Source organism: Microtus ochrogaster, chromosome 8, assembly GCF_000317375.1.
Source record: "Microtus ochrogaster isolate Prairie Vole_2 chromosome 8, MicOch1.0, whole genome shotgun sequence".
Classification (NCBI taxonomy): Eukaryota; Metazoa; Chordata; class Mammalia; order Rodentia; family Cricetidae; genus Microtus; species Microtus ochrogaster.
This window is the reverse complement of record NC_022015.1, coordinates 20556074-20581813: the sequence shown is the minus strand read 5'-3', so window position 1 is coordinate 20581813 and position 25740 is coordinate 20556074. Positions and strand designations below refer to the sequence as shown.

General features: G+C 48.9%; 1 protein-coding gene across 6 annotated transcripts; it reads right to left on the bottom strand.

Annotated features, from left to right (window-relative positions):
* Nucleotides 1-323: 323 nt before the first annotated feature.
* Setd1a (SET domain containing 1A) lies at nt 324-24847 on the bottom strand. Of its 6 annotated transcripts, none has more exons than XM_026781068.1 (19): nt 23455-24084; nt 22696-22860; nt 22376-22471; nt 20216-20486; nt 16996-17117; nt 16534-16763; nt 15086-15944; nt 14150-14941; nt 13526-13702; nt 13289-13376; nt 12484-12641; nt 12276-12363; nt 8682-9014; nt 3681-4742; nt 3130-3302; nt 2938-3048; nt 2674-2793; nt 1201-1338; nt 324-1124 (listed from the first exon to the last, which is right to left on the bottom strand). In XM_026781068.1, exons 2-19 carry the CDS (start codon nt 22843-22845, stop codon nt 951-953), a joined length of 5142 nt encoding a protein of 1713 aa, XP_026636869.1. In that variant the 5' UTR covers nt 22846-22860; nt 23455-24084; the 3' UTR covers nt 324-950. The 6 variants fall into 6 exon arrangements, with proteins under 6 accessions (XP_026636869.1, XP_026636868.1, XP_005351367.1 ...); XM_026781067.1 differs by lacking the exon at nt 23455-24084 and adding an exon at nt 24093-24847 and having other exon boundaries at nt 325-1124; nt 15086-15947; XM_005351310.2 differs by having other exon boundaries at nt 325-1124; nt 15086-15947.
* Between the last annotated feature and the right edge of the window lie 893 nt (nt 24848-25740).

Sequence of the window (25740 nt, the reverse complement as noted above, 5' to 3'; positions counted from 1 at the left end):
GACAGGGTGACCTCATCACTGCTACGTGACCTTGCTTCTTCCCTCCTGCTGGGTTTCCCAAGAGGCTGGAGTCCCAGCACCAGCTGTGGTTCTGGGGAGAGAGAGGAGGGAAGCCTGATCTTGGTACAGCTCTGGCTAGCATCCCTGGGGAGATATGGGCTGGTTGTTGTAGTCCTTTAGGTGGTTGGTCCACAGCAACACTGCTGTCCGCAGGCCTATTCACCCCAAACTTCAGGACACCCATTTCCGTCCTCTCACTTCACCCGCATCCCAGCCTGCTCTTCCCAAAGATATTGACCAAGCATTTTTGTACAATAAAGTTTAATCACAATTATAAAAATGTGGCGTTGGGTTTTCACTATTAACATTATATACAATCCAGCCCAACAAGAAGGGCCTGCCCCCCACCATCCTGGCCCACTGAGCCAGAGCTCTGAGACACCAGGGTGGGAGGGTGACCCACAGGGTCTGGCAGGAACAGATGAGGCAGGGTTCCAGGCACAGAGTTCCCAGGACTAGGGGCCAAAGGCCCCCCCAGGGGGAGAACATGGCCACTGCCCCAGAGACCCCTAAATTGGGGAGGGGTGCATATAGGACAGAAGGGGAAGTCCCCACTAACATGAAGCAGAGGGCTCTTCAGCCCCCAAGAATAGCATCTATACAGGCTGGTACCCCAGGTTTCCACAGGAAACAGCTGCTGGCAGCTACACAACATTTACAGCTTCTTCTCCGCAAAGAAAAAAAAATTAAGAGGGTGGTTGGGCAAAGGGTATGGGGAGTCAGAAGTTACCTCAAAGGACTGAGGCTCCCTTGCTGGGCTCAGGGCCCCTATTCCACACGTGGAGATGGGGACATGTGGGCCCTGCTGAGCCCACTAAGGCTGGGGGTGCTGGGAGCTTAGGGCACCAAGGGGGAATAAATAGGGGTGAGGGCACCAGTCCTGCCCCACCTCAGTTGAGGGAGCCACGGCAGCTTTCAGTGCCGCACAGACACGGGATCTTGTTGTCCTCTAGTGGGAACTTGTAGTCGTAGGTGATCTCCTCATCCACGCCAATGGGCTGCTTGGAGTAGATCACAATCTTCTTCTGAGACTCGATGGTGATCACTTTAGCGTAGCAGTTGGGCTGCAGGAGGGGCAGTGTAAGCCGCAGCCCCACCTCACCCTTGCCCAGCCCAGCCCTGGCCCAGCCCTGAGCGCACCGTGCAGCAGTGGTTGATGAACCTGGCGAGGTTGCCACACTTGGTGGCATCAATGATGGTATCGTGATCCACCCGGAAAAGGTAGCTGCTGCCAATGCCCTCCTGAACGTAGCGTTTCTCCCGCATGTCAGCTACCATCTGGGAGGATGAGATGCACACGTCATGGACATCAGCCACTGCACGGGCTAGACTTGCTCCCAGCAGCTCCTGGGATCACGCTGATTGGATAAGCACCTGGGTCTACCTGTTCCCACCCATTCTGACCCAAAGTCAGCCACAGAAGGACTCTGGAGAAACCAGTATTGGCTCTTCGGAGAACCTGTGGCCACAGTGGAGCCAACAGTATGCTGTGGGCTTGGGGCAGCTTCTGAGATGACAGTGCCATGCCTTCAATCGAATCCTAAGACTATCCTTGCCAAATAGACACCTATGGGCAGCTGGCAAGAGCAGATGGCAGATGGTCTGTGCCAGGACAAAGGCTTTCAGCAAGGGGCAGCCATTCCCAGGAAATAAGCAATGCATTCTCCATTCTCACTGGGTGACCTTACCCCTTTGCAGAGTTCTAACCAGCAGTTCTGTGGTGAGGACTCCTCCAGGCTTCAATCTCCAGCCAAGTCCACCTCAGTAGGACTGTGGGATGTCATCCCTACAACCCTAGGACCCTGAGCCTATGACTACACTGGGACAATCCTGATCTTATTTCTGTTCCTTTTGCTGCTCCCAATCACATTCCTAGAAGCTAATGGGGATACCTTGAGAAAGACCTCAACACCTTACCTTCATCCTCTACAGCCAACTACCTGGTTCTATCAACCACTCTGGACCCACAGGCTAGACTCATGTCATCCCTGGGCCACTACCTCTTCCACTACCTCTTCTTAATGGCTTTGATCTGCCATTAAGCCCCACCGAGACCAGCCTACACAAGCTCTTTTCTACACAGCCAGAGGGAGCTTATTAGCTTCTCAAGTCCTTGCATGCACAGCTTCCAGGACATTCCCCATCCATCCACAAGGTCACACTTGACTGATATGGTTCCAGCTCTGAGGAGTTGGCTCCTCTTGCATTTCCAGGCTCACATCTCTGTCACTAGCCCTGAACACATGCACTGGCCACATCTTCCTAAGAGGATGCATCTTCTAAGCCTTTGCACACACTGTCCCCAGAACTGGAGCACATGTATCCTGCTGCCCCAGGAGTTCACGGCCCTTTAGCTTCCAGGGCTCTGGGAGGCTCTGGGTCCCGACATCTACAACTCCCTGGTATCAACACCATTCTTGACTATCATTGCTGCCCAGTGTTCCCGGGAGGCTGGCCTACTAATGTCTACTTTACTAAGTAAGTCTCAAAGCTGAGCAGTGGCAGTAGCAGTAGCAGTAATGAGTGAGGCTTTGTAAAAGCCTCAGATGATGGCGTGAAATCTCATGCTGTTGTACAGTCGGCAGCTGGGCTGATGCTGGAGTGGAACCTTACCTGGCGGATGTTCTGGCCAACATATTCTATCACCATCTCATCAGCTGCGATGGGTTCCATGGCAAACAGACCCCACTCATGGATCCGACTCCGGCCAAATCGGAGTTTCTTCTTCCGGAACTAAGAGACAGAAAGTAGCTTTAATGGTTTGATGCTCCCACAAACTTGCACCTTCCCCTGTCCCACAGGATCACACCAGGGGCAATCTCCTTGTTGTGGATTTTTTCACTGGGTCTCCTCCCTCCTCCAGTTTCCCCTCCTGACCTTGAGCTGGTTTAGCTTTAGCAGATCACTATCCATGATGGCTGAGGTGCCAATGGCGCTCAGTAACCGCCGCTGCTCTGACCGTCGCTCAGAAAGCACCCGATTAGTCCCCTGTGAACAAGATTAAGGTGGTGGTGAGTGCTTGAAGGACTGGAAGGAGGAGGCAAGCTAGGGCTTGGGGCAGGGCCCTACCTGAGTGTCCACGCCTTCCAGCTGTCGGGCTGAGACAGGGCACACATCCAGGTACTTGTCCTTCTCCTTCTTGCTGATGGGATAGTAACCTTCGCTGCGTGCAGAGCCTGTCTGATGCTCCCGGGGCCCATCTTGGGGCCGTCGCTTGCGCTTTGGAGTGCTTAGGTTGGTGAGTGCAGGGTGTTAAGGAAGAAAACAGGTTCCCTACTGGCCAGTCCCTTGGGGCCCACACCTCCTGTCCACCCCAAACCCAGCCTACCCGGTAGCTGGTCCAACGGTGAGAACATTCAGGAGACAGACTGGATAAGGCAAGTCTAGACCTTACCTGTTCTGTCAGAAAAGACACAAGGCAGAGGGAAAAGAAAGCTGGCAGCTAGAGAACCCCAAAGCTAACCAAGGCACAGTGAGTTAGACAGACAGGAGACCAGTATACAATCCTAGGAGTGACCGGAAGATGACATTTCTGGCCACATGACCCCAAGAAAAGCTGTCCCCCACCCCAACCCCGTGTCTTGCTCTAGGGAATAAGCAGGCTCTGTGGCTCAGGATATTTGTGTGATGGACCCAGTGGGTATCATTAAGCCAGTCGGCCCCACTGGTCTGCTGCAGCAGCCGCTCATATGTGAGTCGCAAGTAGCTCATGTCTTCCAAGTCCAGGCCTGAGTTCCAAATGTCATATAGGATGGTCATCTGCTCAAATTCACTCCTTGGTTCAAAGGAAGGAGGCGGTGGGGGTGGGGGTGGAAGTGGTGGCCGTCTTCGTCGAGTGTGGGAACGGAGGCTGCGCCTCCTAATAGCTCCTTCCTCGTCACTGCTGCTGCTGCTGCTGCTGCTTTCTGAAGACTCGGACTCCTCTTCCTCCTCATCTTCCTCCTCATCCTCCCCCTCCTGCTCCGGATGCTGCTGCTGCAACTGTTGCTTTGACTCCTCTGCCTCAGCCACCACCACCTCAGGGGCCTCCAAGACTTCATCAGCTGGGGAGCTGAAGAGTGCATCCAGGGCAGGAGCTGGCTCTAAGGGCCGAGGTGCTGGTATGGCAGGTGGAGGCTTGACGGCCAGGGCATAGTTGTGTTCTAAGAGGATATGGCTGAGTAGAGGACTTGGGCGCTCAGCCTCGTCTGAGGTCTCTGTGGCCTCTGAGTCGTCACCAGTGGGTAGGATAGCTAACCCACGTCTGGCTGGGGTCAGGGCTAGATCAGCCAGCACTGCCAGGTCCACTTCTGTCCCTGACTCAGTGGCTTCTTCTTCTTCAGTAGAGCGGACACGACCTCCAGCCCGATTCCGACCCCCTCGGGTCACCTCCTCAGGCCAACTCTTAACCAGAGATGCATGGTCCAGGGGCAGGTTCCGAATGGTCCGCTCCACAACCCGGGGAACTTTTCGAGAGACTGGACCAGGAGACTTGGCCTGCAGTGGGGCAGCTGGGGGAGGCTCTGGGGTTGGTGTCTCCTCAGCGGCAGAGAAGGAGACAGTTTTCCGGCGTTTCTTAGGTGGGGGTAGGAGAGGGATAGGAGAAGAGGGACGCTCATCCAGGCGGGGGGCAGGGTCTGGAGGTCCAGCTGGTGGCTCTGGAGGAGGCTGTGGTATATTAGGAGGTGCTTCCTCAGCAGTACCTGGGGATGGAAGCACGTGGGCAAAGGCCAACTTCATCAGACAAAACTGTCAGGGCTGGAGACCTGGGCTCAGCTATACTAGCGTGAAGCAGCCTTACTTCATCAAGTTCTACCCTATTCTGCCTCAGCTTCCATATAAAGTTTTGTTTTGTTTTTTTGTTTTGTTTTTTTTTTTTTTTGAGACAGGGTTTCTGTGGGTTTTTTTGGAGCCTGTCCTGGAACTAGCTCTTGTAGACCAGGCTGGTCTCGAACTCACAGAGATCCGCCTGCCTCTGCCTCCCGAGTGCTGGGATTAAAGGCGTGTGCCACCACCGCCCGGCTAAAGTTTTGTTTTGTTTTTTTCGAGACAGGGTTTCACTGTAGCTTTTGGAGTCTTATCCTGGAACTAGCTCTTGTAGACTAGGCTGGCCTCGAACTCAGAGATCCAGCTGCCTCTGCCTTCCAAGTGCTGGGATTAAAGGCATGTGCCACCACTGCCCAGCCAGCTTCCATCTAATACACTCATGATGGTAAATACACATACCTGCTTACACAGTGGACACTCCTGCCTGCCTCTCTCCTGCCCATATCACTCTCAGCTCTGTGTGCTCCCTGAACAGGATAGGGCTCTGTACCTATTCATTATTCCAGCTAACAAGCATCTACTCTGGTCATGTCAGACATGGAGAAAACTCAGAGGAGACAGACAAGTGAAGGAAGCTTTCATTCAAATGGGACAACTGACCAAATCAAATGTCTAGTCAAACTAGAAAAACCAGGGAGGGAAGGGCTGCCACAAAAAAATTGGGCTTCTAGATTATTTATAAGACCGTTGGAAAAGAACACATTTCATGACTAGACACTTGTGGGCTTATAGCTTTTACATCTCACTGTACCATTTTCAATACTAAGTGGCAGCCAGTACCACATCTGGCTGGGCAGGCAGCAATCAGCTGAGCATACTGCCTTAAACTTGAGTGCTCCTTACTTGGGAACACTAAGTAAGGCCCTTCAATGTGTTGTATCACGTGGGTCTCAGACAATGGCAAAGTACACATCTTAGCATCCAACTCAGCTTCTTCACACAGGTTTCTTTGGTCCCTCACTTCCACAGGCTTTCATTTAGGATACAATTTTTGGGTTACCTGCTCAGGCAGTACAACTACTTTTTTTCTGGGAATTGCTTGTCCATGACCTCAATTCTTAAAGACAAGGCCCTAGAAGTCAGTGTCCCCCAGCTTTCTCCCTCAGAGCCATCACTAAGTGATACCACAAAGACTGCACCTGATCCAAGCTGGCCCAATCACAGACTTCTAAGAAGGTCTAAGATAGTAGGTTGGTTGGCCTATTGCTAGACTGGTGGTTGGTGAGTATGAACACTGTACTGGAATGAAGAAACAAAGAAAACCAATTTCCTGGGGAAAGCAAAAATAAACCAAACTAAAAGACAAAAGAAAGGCAAGACCACCGGGCTGTGGTGGCACACACCTTTCATACCAGCACTCAGGAGGCAGAGGCAGGTGGATCTCTGTGAGTTGGAGGCCAGCCTGGTCTACAGAGCACGTTCTAGGACAGGCTCTAAATAAACACAAAGAAACCCTGTCTTGAAAAACCAAAAAAGAAAATAAAAAAGGCAAGACCAAGATGTTCTACTCGTCTCTGAATTCTCCCAGTAAGCATACCATGTAAGCATACCCACACCCACCCACTCCATCTCCTGCTTTTTGAAAGAGGTCTCATGTAGCTCAGACTAGGCTGGAGGTCAGTGGAGTCCAGGATGAAGCTCATATCACTGGCTGCTATATAAACTGACTGAAATTGGCTGCTATATCTAGACCCTCAACGTCTTTTCTTTAATTAGGCTACTGGTTAGTTATTCAGCTGACAATTTCCAGAGGAACGTGTGAACTACCTTTTCAGGTCTTCCCCAATTTCCTGGTAAGCCACACAGCCCTCCTTGTATACCCTACCCTTAGAGGAAACTAGCTATCGCTGTTACCTTCCCTTGTCCCTTATTACTTGCTTTCAGCCTCAACTATTCATCTGAAGTTTGTAATTCTAATGACCTGTCACGTCCAAGGCACTTCTATCTTATTATAACTTCTCCTGTGCACAATAACATAGTCTAACCCTGCCTTTTCATTTTTTATTTATTTGTGTATTCAGTCAGTTAGTACTGGACACTGTACCTAGGACTTTATGCATGCTAGTAAATACTACCACTGAGCTAGACTGCTGGACATTTGTAAAATTCTATTTTGATAGAGGGTCTTGCTAAACTGCCTAGATTAGGCCTGAATAGTCTAAAATGGCCTCAAACTTTATATCTTCCTGCCTGACTCCAAAATCTCAGCTCTATAACCCAATTGCCAATGTTTTCAACTCAAAGTCCAGAGGCCACAACTCAACTCCAAATCATCCGTGCCTATAATCCTAGGTCACTTTACCATCTTTTTGTGGCATGTAGTATCACCAAGTTATTTATCCTCTTCTTCATCCTGATTTCCACTTAATTTCTGTCTCTGACCCACAACCTCAAGTATAATTCTTCAACTGTCCACCCTGGTTTTTGAGATATGGTCTTTCACTGGGACAAGGAGCTCAACCCAGGGATCTGTCTCTGCTTCCCCAAACCTGGTATTATAAGTGCAAGCCACCACACCTTTATGTGGGTGCTAAGATCAAACCCAAAGGCTCTCTGGTTTGTGTAGGAGAAGCACTTTACCTGCTGGGCTCTATCCCCAATCCAGGAATTGTATTTTACCTGTGTCCCCTCTAATGCTACCCTTATATCTCCTTCCCCTTTTCCAAATCCCTCTTCCCGCCAGAATGGTCTTTTGGGAATGTAGATGTGGGCCCAGAAAAATCGAAGGAGAAAAATGCCTCCTAAGTGGTCTTATCTTGCCCATAGATTCAGTATACAGTGTCAGAAGAAGTCTTCATCTTATGGATGTTGAAATTTTTTAAAATTTAATTTTAGAGGAACCCTTAAGTCCCATCTTCCCAGCCTCTGAATAGTTTTCCTGCAGCCGGGTGGTGGTGGCGCACGCCTTTAATTCCAGCACTCAGAAGGCACAGGTAGGCAGATCTCTGAGTTTGAGGCCAACCTGGTTTACAGAGTGATTTCCAGGACAGTCTCCAAAAGCTACAGAGAAACCCTGTCTCAAAAAACAAAAAAAGAAAAAGTGTCCCTGTGACACTCTGGCTCCTCTCCAACTCCTCTTTGTAATGTATCCTTTCAAATCACTATTATCTAGTAATTTCCTTTCCATGGCAAAGAAAAAAATTTTTACATAGATTCTGCATTTGCATAGGAGGGCCTCAGTCACTTCTATAGTTCTGGCCACACTTCACCCTAAATTTTCAACATACCATAGGATGAGCTTTCTTACAGGTGTTCCAATTTGTATTCTGTGCCTTATGCAGAGCCTATATATCTGCTAGTTCTCCTCAGTGTCTGCTATTCAGACCACTGTGCCTCAGCAGGATGATGTGCCCAGACCCAAAGACACTCTCAGGAATCTGAGTTCCTTGCATCTTCCCTTCATGGTATTTAATGGTTTAAAATCATAGTTATTTTATGCACTTATTGCTTGACTGGCCTGTATCTCTCTGTAGACTGAAAGCTTTATGAGGATGAGAACAGCTCCTGTCAGACACACCATCATGTCTTTGTACTGCTACTGGTAGTAGTAGTGCTCAATAAACTTCTACCGTATGAACGCACAGTCCCTACCTACCACAGGACCATCATGTGCATGTGCTACAGAACAATAAGGACCATACACATCTGCAAAGGAAAGCAAAGGAAAACTCAGACATGAGTTAGTGTTAGCACGTGACCATCTAACTGCCTCCACATACACACAGCACCTCAGGTACGAAGTGTAGGTAGACACCATTCTCCAAGACACTGACAAACATACATCTTAGTCACATGACCTGTCTGATGAAACCTACCTGTAGGCCGTGTGGGTGATGTCTCCTTTTCAGGGAGAGGCATGGCAGGGGAGTCTATCACCCTATCTGTCTCAGGCTTCTCATCAGGTGCTGGAAGGGATTCTGGGACTTCTCTGGTGGTTGGTGACACTGGGGGAATGACTGCTGACTGTTCCTCTTCTTCAGAGGAAGACTCTGATGAGGAAGATGAGGAGGAAGAGGAGGAGGAGGAGGAAGAAGAGGAGGAAGAGGAAGAGGAGCTGCTGCTCTCGGAGTCTGACGTGCTCCCGTTTTCACCATCTGAGTCAGCATACAGAGAGCACTGGGAAGATGAGTCGCTGTCCTCATCCTCACCTGGAAATCCAGAAGAGACAACCAATGGTCAAGCTGAGGGATCATTCAATAAATACTCTGGCTGTGTGGCTCTAGGCCTGGTGCTAGAAGTCCAAGAAGTCAAGAGGTTAAATAAGCAAGTGTCTGCTTACAGTGACTAACATTAGCCTAAGGGACTGAAGAACACAGGAAAGAAAGCCCTGGGTTCTGCTTAAAAGAACAAGTCTGGGAAGGCCTCCCTAAGGAGGTGCTAAAATCAAAAAGGAGGAAGAGGAGCTATCGGACCACAAAGAAATGGAGATAAACCAGGAGTATCAATAACAACAAAAAAGAGAGACCTAAAGACTGACATGTAGTCAGTTTGGACCAAAGTAGGTTTGTAGAAGACGGACTCAAAGAATTCTGCAATAAACAGTATATGCGTTGAACATAGAAAGGACGCTGGGTGTGGAGGGGGAATAGAGAGAGGTTTAAAAGAGAACAAGGAAGGTCAATGAATGTATGTGGATTAAAGCAAAAGGAGGGACAATTCAGGAGAGGATACCAGCAAACAGTAGGAAAGGTATGATTAGTGTATGGCATATAAATGTATAGCCATAATGAAAATCCTACATTGTATACTAAATTGAAGAAATTAACTAAAATAAAAAGTCAGGGGGCTGGAGAGATGGCTCAGCGGTTAAAATCACTGGCTGCTCTTCCAGAGGTCCTGAGTTCAATTCCCAGCAACCACATGGTGGCTCACAACCATCCACATAATGAGATCTGGTACTATCTTCTGCCCTGCAGGTGTACATGCAGACACTGTATACATAATAAATAAGTAAATATTTTTTAAAAAAAAGTCAGTCAGCTGGGCGATGGTGGGACGTCTTTAACCCTAGTACTCGGGAGACAGAGGCAACAGATCTCTGGGAGTTTGATGCTAGTCTGCTACACAGAGGGAGTTCCAGGACAGCCAGGGCTATACAGAGAAACCCTGTCTTGAAAAAACAAAAATTTTAAAAATAAATAAAAAGCCAAATAAATTAAAAAAAAATAGAGCTGGAGAGACGAATCAGGTGTTATGAGCACTGGCTATTCTTCCAGAGGACTAGGGTTCAATTCCCAGCACCCACATGCACATGAGCTCACAACTGTAACTCTAGTTCCAAGAGATCTGATACCGTCACACCAATGCACATAAAGTTAAATAAAAAGCTAGTCGCGGTGATAGGCACATTTGTTCTACAGGTGGAGGCAGGAAGACCAGAAGTTTAAGGTTTTGTTCATCTACATGATAAGTTAGAGGCCTGCCTGGGCTATGTGAGACTCTTCCTCAACAAAACAAAACAAGGGCCCAGCAAGATGGCTTTAGCAGGCACCTGTTGCCAAACTGATGACCTAACTTTGAACACCGAAACTTACATGGTGGAAGGAGAGAGCTGACATACATATATGTGACACACACATATATAAATACCACACTTACAGAAGATCAGTACTGGATGAGAGAGAGCACTAAGAAATCCTGAAGAGGTATGATGGAAAATTCCTATAACCCCAGCACTTGAAAGGCAATGAGGCCAGGGAGAGAGGAAGAGAGGGAGTGAGAGCAAGCAATCAGATGCATCTATGAATTCCATAATGGAGTAAATTAGAAGGTCGTAGTGGTAAACTGGAACATGGAGAGACAAAACTGAAAAGAACATATGAGCAGGGGCTAGAATGACTGACTATACAAATGGCCTATAATGTCCACTTTGGTAGAAAATAGGGAGTCAGGCAAAGACCTTCTAGAGAAGTGAGAACATTTCCCAAAATGCACATTTTACTAAAGAAAATACTATTAGCTGTTTGGAAAATGGATTGAAATAAAAGGAAGGGAGAGACACAGAAATCAGTCAAGATTGCAGCAGAGGAGTTGGGGGATGCAGGCCAACTGGTAGAGTACTGTTTGCTCCCTAGCACCGCACACCAGGCATGCTGGCATGTTTGTAATCCTAGCACTTCACTTAGGTAGAGGCACAAGAGGACTACAAAAACAGTTGAGAAAGGCAAAACAGCAGGAACAAAGACAAATTCAAGACACAAGTTAAGAGATACAGCAGATAGACAGGAGCTGTCTTCATTCTTAGCAGGTCAACCAGTCCTTTGCTTCTTCAGCAGAGACCTCAGATCATTATTGCTACCAACCCCAGCCACTGCTGAAACAGTACCTTAGAGAAATTCCTGACTGACATCCAACAGTGGCTCTTTCCTCGGGTCCAGCATATTACCAGACTTGTTACCCTATTTCTATTTCATTGTTCCTTAAAAAGTAACAAGTGTGTCCCCATAACAAGTTTTTTTTTTTCTTTCTTTTTCTTCCCCTTTTGGTTTTTCAATACAGAGTTTCTGTGTACTGCTCTGGCTGTTCTGAACTCATTCTGTAGACCAGACTGGCCTCAAACTCACAAAGATCCTCTTGCTTCTGCCTCCTGAATGCTGGGATTAAAAGCATGCATCACCACTGCCCAACTTCAAACAAGCTCTTAAAAGCAGTAACTACATCTGTCTGAATCAAGGCTTTGTCTAAACTTAATAAAACAAGTACAAGTACACACAGATTTTCAATGCATGTTTCTTTAAAAAAAAAAAACAAAAAAAAACAGGCAGTGGTGATCTACAGAGCAAGTTTCAGAACAGGCTCTAAAGCTACAAAAAAAAATCCTGTCTCAAAAAAGAAAAACAAAACAAAACAGTATATTTATGTGTATATACATACACCACATGCCTGTGGAGTTGGGAAGGCATTGGATCTCTTGGAACTGAAGTTACTGGCAGTTATGAACCACCCTAGGTGCTGGACCAAACATGGGTCCTCTGTAAGAGCAATAAGTGCTATTAATCACTGTGCCACCTCTGCAGTCCCTTCATACATACTTCTCAAGTATGTACAACCCATGGAAGATGTGTAAGCGGATAGAAAAGTGTCTGGTAATCGCACAGGAAGGGAAGAGAAAGGAAGCCTGGTGGCTGGGCCTCACAAGAAGAGCAGTGCTTGGCCGGGTGGTGGTGGCGCACGCCTTTAATCCCAGCACTCGGGAGGCAGAGGCAGGCGGATCTTGTGAGTTCGAGACCAGCCTGGTCTACAAGAGCTAGTTCCAGGACAGGAACCAAAAGCTACAGAGAAACCCTGTCTTGAAAAATCAAAAAAAAAAGACTGGCCAGAAGTCCAGCAGGAGAGCTCTATGAAGTCAGGAAAAGACAAACAAGATACTACAATCCCTTCTCCGCCAGACCTGAATCTACTTAACTTACCATCCGATGCCTCTGCCTCCTTCTTGGTGGCATCCACAGCTTCTTCCCGCTCTTCATCTTCCTCATCTTCGTCATCATCATCCTCATCCTTAAAGAAAAGGAAAAATTGAGACTAACAGGAAAAAGACAAGTTTTCATTCTTGAACCCTGCTAGCTGCCTGGGTTCCAGCTAAGTGAGAAGCTGGCTCTCTGGTGCCCAGCATCTTACCTTCTCTGAGGAAGACTCCTGGGATGCCTCTTCCCCTTCACTGTCCAGAGCAAAGGATTTCCGGTGCTTGCCTTGGGTCTTCCCTCGTTCTTCATCTCGCTTCGGAGGCTTGGTCCCTGGACGCCCTGGTTCCCCAGCTTCCTTCTCTCGCTCAGGATCTGCAAGAGAAGTCAGAGCAGTTGCAGTTTATCGGTAATTACTGCTCTCCTACGCCAGATGCAAGGAACTTTACACACACTATTGCCCACTTTACTAACATGCCAAACTTACAGGCAGGAAAGTTGAAACTCAGCACACAGACGAACACACTAACATATTACACAACTTAAGCTACGTCCCACACATTTTCTTTCATCATCTTCTAAGCTGGGTGAAAGAGGATGTTAACTTATTTTATTTGGCCCAAGAAAACAATATAGGATGGAGGGTTCTCCAGAGAAGCAAATCTGACTCAATAAAGAAGCTTCAAATCACACAAGCTGCCAACCAACAACCCAGACTTCAACAGAGTAGGAAGGCTGTACCACAAAAGCATTAGGTGGTAAACTCCAGATGTGAATTCTTTCTTTGTAAGTGGAAAAACCAAAACACAGATTCATTGAAATCAGCATAGCCATAATTAAACCCTAACTCTGGGAGAGGTCTATCTGATGCTTCCGATGCCTTTTAGAATTCCTTTCATTTAACTCTGCATAAAGGTCTCCAATTGGTGCCTGGTTCTCAGAAATACCTCGGCCCCTTCACTCCTCTTCTCCTATCAGACTCTGAACAGATCACCTTTCTCTTCTGCAGACTGTCCACTTACCATCCTCATCTTCCTCAGCTGGAGTAGAAGGCCTGGGCCTCTTTTCCTCACTGGCCTCGGAAATTTCTGATGGTTCTTTCCTCTTCACCTGGAAGATGCAGAAAAATGGGGCCCACTTACAACTCAATCAGGGAGAATGAGAGGGAGGGAAAATTTAAAAAACCCTCAACTCCCAACCATCATTTCCCCAAGGAAGGGAGGCCCACCAGCTTTCCCCACCACCACGTTCCTGGATACCTTAAATGAAGGCAACCGCAGGGCCCCTCGTAGCCCTGACCCAAAGGCAAAGGCCTCAATGCCCGTGATTCCGCCACTCTTGGCCCAGTCTACAAGGGACAGCATGCCCGGCTCTTTGAGTTTCATCTTTTCTTTATCTTCCTCCTTGGCTTGCTGTTTGGCTGCATTCTGGAAGGGCTGCAGATAGCAGGGAGACTTAGTTGCAGACTCCAGAGCAGTTATTCCTTCCTGCCCAAGAACCAACTAGGGGCCTCAAGAACACAGACATCCATTAACCGACACTATCTCTGGCCAGTTAAAGAGATTCTCAAGTCTGATACTTTAGGTCATCTACCCTTAGGAAATAGTTACTAATTTCTACCCTGTGACAATTGGTAGAACTGAAGACAAGCCCAGAAACACTTAAGAGTTCTGTCCACTGCAAGCAGCAGAGGCGCCAGGACAAAGCTCTTGTGACCTAGGTCTGTGCTTATCTTCTGCTCTCTGATTCCCCTGCCCATAATGCCCACATCCACTTCATGTTCTCTTATCCCTACTTTGATCTGGGCAATCAGGGAAAGTCAAAGGTGTATCTCCTTCAGCAAGTACTCAAGTGCCCAGCGTCCCTGGTCTAGACCTCCTCACCTTGGCCTTTTCTTCCTTGCTCTCCCACCACTGGTCAAAGGCTCCAAAGGCCACATTCTCCACCATCTTGCGGTTGAGGTCTCGCTGCATAATGCTCTTCATCTCTTGGACAAGGGTGGCTAGCACACGACCCACAGTGCCTGCTGATGGCAGGGCCTTGCTTTCTGCCATCTCTGCTTCTTCCCTGTGAGGCAGCCGGGCTTCTTCTCCAGAGACTGAGGAAGAAGGCAGGGGCTCTGCTGCCATGGGCAAGGGCAGGTGGTAGGCTTCCCGGGAGTATGCTCCGCGACCTTCTTGCCCTTGTGTGTACAGAGCATAGGGTAAGCCATAGGCTGCCTCTTGTGGGGGTGGGAAAGGGAGGAAGGCCTCGCCAAAGGCCCCACCAGGAGGACCAGCTGAGGCAGCAGTCAATCCCTTGCCCTGCCGCAGCTGGTGGAGCCGAGTTAACATCTGGGTCTGCATCTGGAAGGACATGGGCATCCCTCCCCACTGTGCTCCAAGTCGATCCATAAGTTCCAGAGAGTTCACAAAGTCATAGATGTGGGGTGGTGGTGGTGGAGGCGGCGGAGGGTACTCAGGGGGGGGTGGTCCATCTGGGTGGGGTGGCAGGAGGTAGGCAGGTTGATGGGGAGGATAACCCAGAGGAAGGGAAGAAAGGTAGGGAGGAGGAGGGGGAGGGGGTGGTGGCGGCGGCGGTGGTGGTTGCTGGGGAGGCGTTGGGGCTGGAGGAGGCGAACCACCCCTGTCATCATCAGAGATCTCCATATCTTCTCCAGAAGAACATGGAGAAGCCTGTAGGGTATGGAGGAAAGTCACAGACAGCTCCTACTAGAGCTTCCTGAGCGTCCCTCTCATTTGTTTCCTTGTCTGAGCACCTTCCCGCTCCCCTAAGACCTAAGCTTCCTTCCCCAATCCTATGGCTGGTGGCAGGCTCACCTGATTCTGTCCATTGGCCTTTGGTGACTCCCGGGCAGCCCCTGGCTCTCCACTCCCTGCAGGTGCTACATCTTCAAAGTTGGCTGGGGCAGGAGGGGGTGTGCAGGGCCCATGACCTGCCCCAGAAGGCACCTCACCCCCTGCATCTCTAGCCCCAGGGCCTGCACTGTTGCTCTCTTCTTCTTCCTCTGTATCAGAGGCCAGGAAAGAAAATTTGGAGCGCTGTTCCTTCAGCAGCATTTCAATGCGGGAGTCCAAGCTGCTGTGCTGAGCAAAGGGGACACTCTCATTGGTGGTCTCTGGGGCTGGGGAGCCAGAACGGGCAGGTGAAGGTGGGCGTGGGGAAGTCCGGGCTTCTTCTCTCTCAGGGCTGGGTGCCCCACCACCACTACCACTACCACCACCACCACCACCAGGTTCTGGAGGCTCTGGAGGTGGGGCCTCTGAGGCAGGGGGCCGGTAGTCTTGGTCAGTGGATCGGTTGGGATCAGGGGCCAAGTAGGAGGTATAGGAAGGTGGGAAGCGCTCAGGTGTATTTTCAGTAAATGGGGCCCCAGGAGGATCCTCTCTAGTTGCCCGGCGAGGTGGGTAGGAACTGTGACGCTGGTAGCGATTCCAGCTTTCATAATATGCTGGGTAGCTAGAGTCAGAACCACGAAACTGAGAGGCTGAGGAAGATGAGGAGGAGGACGATGATGAAGAGGATGAAGATGTGGAAGAGGAGGCTGCAGTGGCTGCAGCAGTTGCTGAGGTGGTAGTAGAAGTGGTTACAGGGGCTGAAGATGTGGAGAAATGGCGGCGAGAAAAAGAATCTTGATAGCTGTTCTCTGACCGCCGGGGTTTGAAGGAAGTTGAAGTGCTGCTGAAGAAGTCAGGGAGTTAGCTAGGCTCCTCCCTGGGTAACCAAAGCCCCTCTAGACAGAGGTTCGATCCCAGCACCCACTTGGTGGCTCAAACCATCTTTCACTCCAGTTCCATGTGATCCACTGCATGAGTACTAAGAACACTATATGCACACACATACATGCAGACAAAACACTCAGACACATAAATCTAAAAATGAGCTATAAAACGAAGTTTAGAGGTTAAGAGCACAGACTGCTCTTGCAGAAGTTTCAAGTTCAAGTCTCAACACCCAGATGATAGTGGACAACCATCTATAACTTCAGTTCCAAAGTATCTGTCTCCTTTTAGCCTGCTTGCATGCAATAAACATACACACATGCAGAGACACATACAAGCACACATAAAAACAGACAAATCAAAACTCCCCAACATTTGCTTCTATGATCAGGTCCCAAACTAGTATCCCTGAAAACAGCAATTTGTTAGTTGAAACTAAAGACTAAAATAGTTTCTGACTCCTTCTCAGAGACCTAGGGCTCATTCTTCACAGCTATAGCCCCAGAATCAAATGGCTCGGGTGAAAACAGGTGTGCCTTCCATACCTGCTGGAGTAGGCAGAGTCCTGAGAGTAAGGGGTGCTACCCCGAGGTGTGTAGGGTGTTCCTTGGGAGGACTGAGGGGTGAACTGGCCAAAGGAAGATGGGGTATCTTGTCGACTGCTGGAGAAATTTGTATCTTGGGAGCAGGGAGTGCCATTGCCAGGGGTGCCCCCCACAGCAGTGCCTGCTGGGTAGGCTGCCGTGTCTGAGGAAGATCGTCGGCGGGCTTCAGTCTGGAGAGAAAATGAGGCAAGGAGAAATAAAAAAAGATCAGGAATAATTTAAAAATGTGTCCTGCCCCAATCCAAGAATCCCAGTTTTTTGTTTCTGAAAGCATCTAGGCATCATTCCTTTGCCTTCCTATACTTAACAGTAAAGTTTAGGGCTTTCCCAGATGGCTCCTGCTCCTGGTGACTAGGCAATGTGTCCATGTGCCTAATACCACAGCAGCCACAAGCTTCTCACCGTCTCAGTGGCTGCACCAGAGCTCTGGAATTTTTCACTCAGGGCCTTGCCTCCAGTGGGCACAGTCTGAGGAGTGTAGGAGCCATTGACGATCAATTCATAGTACTTCATTCGTTGTTGTCCTAGATGGAGAGAAATGGAAATCCACAGTCAGAAGGAAAAACAACCTCCCTGATTCGGCAGTCTTTGTTCTTCCTCAGGCCTCGAGTTTCCTATAATTTTCCTAAGTTGTACGTTTTAGAACATCAATCCCATACTTAACTCAATCCTTGGGAATGTCTACCTCATTTCTACCTGCCTATGGTTGCTTTGACTAGATCTTGTCTTTGTATTTTTTTGAGATAAGATCTCATATAGCCAGGTTGGTCAAACTTGCTATATAGAAAACAATGGTCTTGAATTCCTGATACTACTGCTCTACTTTCCAGGTTAGGGATTACCAGGTATGTGCTACCACATACTGCTCTTTTACAGATTCATAGAACAAAGTCTGGCTCATCTTTACCTCCTAACTATTAGAAAAAAAAAATTAATATGGGTAGGCCACAGTGCTTGGCTTGGCATGAGAGAGGCCCTGGGCTCAATCCAAACACTCTGTTTCGTAAACTCATAGTTTATACACATATCTCAACTAGAGTATTTTATAAAGTTTAAGGAAAGTACTCTGCAAAGTAGAGGTCTATCTGCTGCTAAGCCCATTACCCCTTTATGTTATAAACTAAAGACTGCAGAATTGCAGCTGCAAAGGTCAATCCAGCCAGGAGGTGGTGATGCATGCCTTTTCATCCCAGGACTCGAGAGGCAGAGGCAGGCGGATCTCTGTGAGTTCGAGGCCAGCCTGGTCTACAGAGTGAGATCCAGGAAAGGGTTCAAAGCTACAGAGAAATTCTGTCTCAAAAAACCAAAAATAGAGAGATAAATCATTAATGAATAAAAACAAAGAAGTGCCAGTATAGTGTGGTACATGCCTGCAATCCTCATACTTGGGAGACTAAGTGAGGCCAAGGACCCATCCAGCTCAACATGAGCTGTACAGTGTACAGGTCAGTCAGAGACAGACAGACAGCAAGGCTGACTAATACAGGAAACTGGAATGTAGAGCATCTTCACAGTATGCACAAAACCCTGGATTTCATCCCCAACACCAGACAAGTCAAGCATAGTGGCACAAGCCTATGATCCAGGATGAAGGAGAAGTAGAAGTCAAGGCCATTCTTGGCTATAAAAGAAATTAAAGCCCAGGCTTCACAACAGGAGACCCTGTCTCAAAAAACAAAAACAAGGGCCTGGAGAGGTTCAGTGGTAAAGAGCATCTTGTGTTCTTGCAGAGGACCTAGGTTAGGTTCCTATGACTCCAATTACAGAGGATCCAGCATCCTTTTCTGTCCTCTGTAGGTGAATACGCATGCACGCACGCACAAAAATAAATCTTAAGGCAAGGCAGTGGTGGCACATGCCTTTAATCCCAGCACTTGGGAGGCAGAGACAGGTGGATCTCTGTGAGTTCAAGGCCAGCTGATCTACAAGAGCTAGTTCCAGGACAGCTAGAACTGTAACACGGATAAACCCTGATCAAAAAAAAACAACAACAACAACAACAAAACCAAAAATATTAAATAAATAAAAAAATAAATCTTAAGAGGCAAAACAAAACAAAACAAAAAAACAAATCAAAAATAACACCCATGAGGTCAAGTGTAGAATTCAAGGACAGCTTAAGCTATAGAGTGAAACCTATAAAACAAACAAAAAAGTCACAGAAACTATCATAGGCTCTTTAATCTCAGCACTCAGGCAGCAGAGGCAGGAAGATCTCTGTGAGTTCTGTGAGGCCAGACAAAGTTACATAGTGAGATTCTATCTCAAAAAACACAAAAAACAAACAAACATAAAAGCTGTGCAATTACATACAGCAGTCTAAAGTCAGAAGGACATGAGTCGTCCCCTCACCTGTAAACACTGACTAACAGATGCTTCCCTTAGATGGCCCCTGTAACTAGTCTGCCATGGGTCTCATCTCTCCCTGTAATTCCTTGAAAGCGGTTCAAAATAGCCCCATCTTTTTTTACTTTTGTTTATTTGTGTGTGATGAACTTGTGGCTATCCAAGTGCATACACATGGAGGCCAAAGGAAGACATGGATATCTCCAATTATTGCATTCCCTCGCTCCCTCAAGACAGGGTCGTGCTTAAACTGAAGCTTGCCATTTCTTAGGCCGATTGGTCAGCGAGTTTCTGGGATCTGGTTGTCTCTACCCACCAATACTGAAGCTACAGGCACATACAAATATACCTGGACTTCATGAGTGACGGAGATTAAAATTCAAGACTTTATCGTTACACAGTAAGTACTTTTATCCACTAAGTTCTCTCCCACCTCCTCTCTGGTTTTTTGAGACAGGATCTCATTATGTAGCCCCATTTGGCCTGGAATCATCTTTGTAGACAGGCTAAGCTCAGTCTTCCCATCTCTGTCTCCAAACACTAGGATTATCGGCACATGGCACCATGAAACTCTGCTTTATTTATCTTTATCCTCATAGATATGGTTTTTTTTTTGGCAAGCTACGAGTATGCTAAGTATGTCCACCACTACTGATCCAAGACTCCAGTTCCTCAGTTATCTAAAATTTCAATCATACTATATGTGCTACGAAAGCAAGCATAAAATATCTATAATTTCAAAACAAAAAAAGAAAAACCCTCACTGAGCCGGAGAGATGACTCAGCAGTTAAGTGTACTGGCTGCTCTTCCAGGACTGAGTTCAGTTCTCAGCACCCATGTGATGGCTCACAACCAACAAAACTCCAGTTCATCCATGGGCATCAGGCATACATGCTGTACATAGATATACATGTAGACAAAACAGTCATACACAAAAACATAAATAATAGAACCCTCCTGAAATCTTAGTACTTTGGAGAACCCAGTATTAAACTTACTACATATAGTTCAAGTCTTACCCTAAGTACAATTTCTTAGAAGCAGAAAAGTATGATTGACAGTGGGGTACTGCCACTACCATGCTATCAATAACATAAAATACCTTGCATGTACCTTAATTTTTCTCTAAAATTTAAAAATTTTAAGTTCAGAAACACACCTGGCCTCAAGAATTTGGGTAAAGAATCATGACCTCGATTACCTTGGCTGAGCCCAATAGGGTATTTACAGATAGAATCTCTGCCAGAGACCAAGCAAGAGACAAGGGAGCCTCACCTTTGATATCGAGCTGGGCATGGATGATATTGCCCATGACAGAGGTGAGGTGGAGGTTTTTGACAGTCTCCTTGGCACCCCGAGTGCTGGTGAAGAGCACACGGGCCAGGCCCAGGTGCTTGCGAGTGCGGGGATGAAGAAGGATCTCCACTTCTTCTACCTCACCATACTTCCGGCACATATCCTTCAGGAAGGTTTCCCGCACATTGTCATTGAGCCTTGCAAAAGTTACTTCCTTCAGTGGGATCTGTCCGATATAGAATTCATCCAGCTGTGGAAAGACAGGAGTTAGTCTGGGGTTTCCATAATGAGCGTAGTTCCCTTACCATTTGGGAAACTTCAGACTCATGAGATCAAGACTGGGAGACTGTGTGATGGGCAAGTGAGGTGGGGTCATGAACCCTACAGTAGTACAGACCTCTCTCTTTGACTTCTGCTTATGACAAGACAACAACAAGGGAAAAAAGACACATAAAATACAAGAATCAACACACACAAGAGAAAGCAGTAGGAAGAAATAAATAATCTATTAGCTCAGGTCTGATGATCACAGGCTAGATAGTAGAAACACAAAGGTAGGAAAATTTTTCCCATTTAGAAGAGACAAGACAGTTCTGAGTGTAGTGTGCACTTCTCTAATACTAAGCACCTGGAGGCTAATGCACAAGGATCCTCAGTTCAAGGCCAGTCTGAGTTACCTAGGGAGACCATGCCTCAAAAAAGAGAAAAAGATAAGTCAGATATATATATAAAATCTGAAGATGATGCAGTGGTAGCAGAGGTGTAGACAGGGTGCCTGGGAGCCAAGAAAAGGATCATTCACACAGAGAAAAGTCAGGAAAAGATTCACAAAGATGTTTCCTATCATTCTCACCGGGCTTTGTAGAAAACTCAAAGTTTACCAAAACAACAGAACCCATCTTGATGTTTTGTAACACTGAAGAGGGTCTGGTCTGGTTTGGATATAACAAGGGTATATATAGAGTCAAGTAAGTGATTAGGCCTGCCCAGATCAATAACCACACATGCCAACGCTCCAAAACAGACCTAGCATGCCAGCAAGATGGCTCAGTGGATATAGGCACTTGTCACCAAGCCTGACCAGCTTGAGTTTGATCCTTGGACCCCATGGTGAAAAATCGGTTTCTACAAGCTGTGCTCTAATTTCAACATGTGCACAATGGTGTGTGCAAGCTTGAGTGTGAACACATGTGAGTTCCAGGACAGTCAAGGCTACACAGAGAAACCCTGTCTTGAAAAGAAAAATGAAAAATTAAAAAAAAAGGGAAAATACATACTTGTAAAATAAGAACAGAACCTGAGACAAATAACAGCAAAAGAGCCTAAAACTGAGGAAGAAGCCACAGACAACAAGTGCAATAAACATAAGACTCCGCATGAAGAGAAAGATTAAGATGAACAGGAAAGAACTAGGTGACTCCTAGGCTTCTAGGTTGTGAGCCCGGGTATCTGGTGTTGTAATTTATCAGCAGAGGAAGAATGAAAAGGGCTGAGAGAATAAAGATAATGTGTTCAGGTCTCTGGAGTCTGGGTTTATGAGGCTGGAAGTAGGTATGGGAAGTAAACATTCAGGCCAATAGAGCTTAAGTAAGACTGCTCAGGGAAAGGGAAAGAGGGGGGGAAACACCCCATAAATTACTTTAAAACTCAGTGGGAAATAAAACAAAACAAAGAAACAAAATTGGAAGGAAACAAAGATCCACCAACGTTTCTAGGCTCAGTGCAAAGCTTGCAGAGTATCCACCGTGGGAAAGGGAGCCATTCTTACAGACCAGCTGGGGGAGGACATACCCAAATGACAGTGAGAGACAGAGGACACCAAGCGGGCAGTGGCCTTAGCGGTACCCTTAACTGCTGAAGAATAAGGGTATCCCAGTCACGATGTCTCTGAACATCCACCCATACCTCATGCCTCCAGACATCAACACCCTTGTCACCAGCGACATACTAGAGACACCTCAGCTATTTAAGTACACCTCCTGCCTCAGACAGCTTAGCCTCACAGACTCAAAAGCAAGGAAATGTGGTTGCCAACGTTGCACTGGGCCAGTCACTCGGGGAGGCTACATGAAGAGCAAGGTGCTAGGACCCTTGCCGCGCTCCAAGAACCAGCATGCTGAGAGAGCAGCAGACACGTACCTTAAACTTAGGGACTGGGAGGGAGAAGTCTCTGTTCTTGGACCTGACATGGCAGCGGGGATCTTGGAGATCTTCCACTGGTGTGTACTTCGAGTCCTAGCACAGAAAAGAGAGCGATGTGACCAGGACGAAAACTTAGCAGGCTGTCGACTCCGGGAAGCCAGTGGAGACGCACATACGGAAGAGCTGCCATAACCTGCTCCTTCTCAAAGGACAAGCTACAGGTCCCGGAGGTCTAGGTGATGAACACCGGGCAGGGGGGAGGGGGGAGGAGGGCAGCCCAGAGGTCCAGGGAAGTCCGGAAGCCATGAGGAACTCACGCTGACACTGAAGTGGACTCCATCGTAGCGGTACACCTTCTGGGATGGCCTGCGCAAGGCAGGGTCCAAAGCCGGATCCACGATGAGCTTGTAGTTCCGCCACTGGAAGCTCGGGGCTTTCTGCCCATCTCCCCCACCTTCCTGGTCCATCCTCGCTCATTTACACTGTCATGAAAAGAGGGATACGCAATGGGGGTCCGAGCCTCCGGCCTGACTCCCTTGCCGTCCCCCTCCATGGCTAGCCCGAATTCCAGGTCCCCCCCATCAGTCCAGTTCCCACACCTCGGCATGACCCACGGCTCCCTCAGATCGGGCCCTGAGGACCGGGTTCACTATAACACTCCGTTCCCCCTCCACCCCCCAAGTCTACCCTCAGGGCCCAGGCCCAGCTCGCGCCCCCAGACCTTCCCGCTCTCCCTAGCGCGCCCCACTTGGCCTCCACACAAGACCCCTCCCCCGTCCCCTGGCAGGCCCCGCCCCCTCCCGCCTCCTCACCGGCCAGCGGCCCGGGCCGAGCCCCGCTCCCGCTCCCACACGGCCGCTCGCGTCCCCGCGCCCCAGTCCTCTGGACCAGAGGTGGCACCTCTCCGGGGCGTTGGAAACACCGCGAGACCGAGCCTGAGCCCCGGCTTCGGTCCCTGAATCCAGGCGGGGAGGGGGGGGGTAGGATAACGCGCGCCGCTGCCCTCTCCTCCCGCCCGGGCGCGTTCGGTGCCCCCCCACCCCGTCTCCGCGCACGCGCGCCAAGGCCCTACTCACCCGCTCGTGGCGAGCGGCTCACCCTCCCCCCACCGCGCGCAGCACCTCAGCGGCGTGAGGCGGCGGCGGCGGCGGCGGCAGCGCGAGACCCGGCCCCGCAGCGGTGGCGGCGGCGGCGCCCCCCCACCACCACCTCCCCGGCGCGCGCACCAAACACCACCGCCACCTGCACGAGGCCCAGCGGGCGCGGCGTCTGCATTCGCACTTTCGCTACAAGGACTGCGGAGCGATCCACGGGGCCGAGCGGAGCGGCTCTGCCTCTGCCGGGGCCCTGTAAGGCTCGGGAGTCGTAGCCCAGGAAGCCTGAAGATCGGCCGCATCCCCCGGAGAGTGGACTGTACCACCCTCATCCAGCTGCCCCGGCCTTGGGGTTCGTGACGAATCGGCGGCGACGAAAGCTGCGACGAGCCCCTGAGGAAAGAGGGGCGGAGCGAGGGGGAGGCGGCCAGCCGGAGCTCGGCAGATTTGAGTGGTGCGTCGAACGACGCAGATTCGCGAGGCGGGCGGGGCAAATGAGTGAACAGGATGCGCGCTCCTTTGCTGCTCTTCCCTGCCCCTTCCTTGCGCAGCTCGAATGCCTACGAGGCTGCAGTGCAGATTCGCCACCGTTCTGGGCTGTGGCCGTCACCTCCTCTCACCTGCACTGGAGTCGAGAAAATGACGCCCGGTTAGCCAAGCCCCGTTGGCAGTGTCGACTGCTATTCCTGCCTCTTTCTTCCTAGCCCAACTCAAGTAGCAGCCCACTTCCGACTTAGGACGAAATGGTTACAAGGGAGAAGTCTTCTCGGAGCTTCCTGAAAAATTTCAGACCAGGGAAGTTGCCCAAATAATCCTAATGTGTCGGGTAACGAATCTGCGGATCCCGTTGTGGGTGGGGCTAGCGCGCCGCGCAGAGAGGCGTGGCCAGGCGTGCGGAGCCCGGCGTAACGGGCTGCTTCCCGTAGAATCCACCAAAACCTGGGCGGGATGGGAGGTGGAAAAATACAACCAGGAGCGGTGACTCAGGCACTTTCCCTGCCCTCGCACATGAGGTGATCGGTTTCTTGCCGCTCTTCTACTGGGGCCCCTGTTGTATTTCGGACATAGTAACACCGAACCTGCTGTGCACCGGAGGATGGCCCCGAACTCCTGATCTTTTTGCTTCTATCTCCTGAGGGCTGGGATTACAGGTGTGCGCCACCATAACCGGTTTATAGGATGCTGGAGAGCTAACCTAGGGCTTCTTGCATGCTAGGCCAGCACCCTAGTTACACCTCCCTTGGGCCCGTTTTAAAATGTCCGTTTGACAAACGGGGACGAACAGGCCGAAGGGAAGTGTAGCTAAATCTAAAACTGTGTTAGGGTTCACTCTGATAAGTTTAAGAGAGGCCTAAAGACCCTTAAGTGCGTCCTATGAAAGTAAAAGTCTCGAGGCAGGCAGATCTCTGTGAGTTCGGGGCCAGCCTGGTCTGTAAGAGCTAGTTCCAGGACAGGCTCCAAAGCTACAGAGAAACCCTGTCTCGAAAAACCAAAAGAAAAGAGAAAAGAAAGAAAAAGAAAGTAAAAGTCCTATAGCCCAGTTAGCCATAGGCACTTCAGAAGCCCAACTAGGGCTTCACTTGGGAGCCTGGAGCTGAGATTGCCCCAAGGTTGATCACCCTGGCATTCCCACCAGGTCTACCTGGAGCTGAGGATGCCCTAAGTGGCCTCTCTACAGCAGTCCCTCATTAAATTGACCTCCCTTAGTGTCAAGTTATCCAAGAATGGATGTGTATTGGTCATAAGACTGCAATCCTCACGACAGTGTAGGAAAACTATTTGAGTCTAGTTTTTTTTGTTTGTTTGTTTGTTTTATTTTATTTTATTTTATTTTTTTTTTGTTTTTCGAGACAGGGTTTCTCTGTGGTTTTGGAGCCTGTCCTGGAACTAGCTCTTATAGACCAGGCTGGTCTCGAACTCACAGAGATCCGCCTGCCTCTGCCTCCCGAGTGCTGGGATTAAAGGCGTGCGCCACCACTGCCCGGCTGGAGTCTAGTTTTACACATTTTAATTAACTAAGTAATAAAGACTGTCCAAGGTCTCTCACCGGAAGTCTAATGACAGGAATTGTGCTCTAAAATTATTGGGCTGGGGGGGGGGTATTTTGTTTTTTTGTTTTTTGAGACAGAATTCCTCTTTAATAGCCTTGGCTGTCCTGGAACTAGCTTTTGTAGATCAGGCTAGCCTTGAATTCACAAGCTATCCACCTGTCTCTGCTTCCCAAGTGCTGGGATAAAGGTGTGCACCACCACCGCCTGGCAAAAGAAA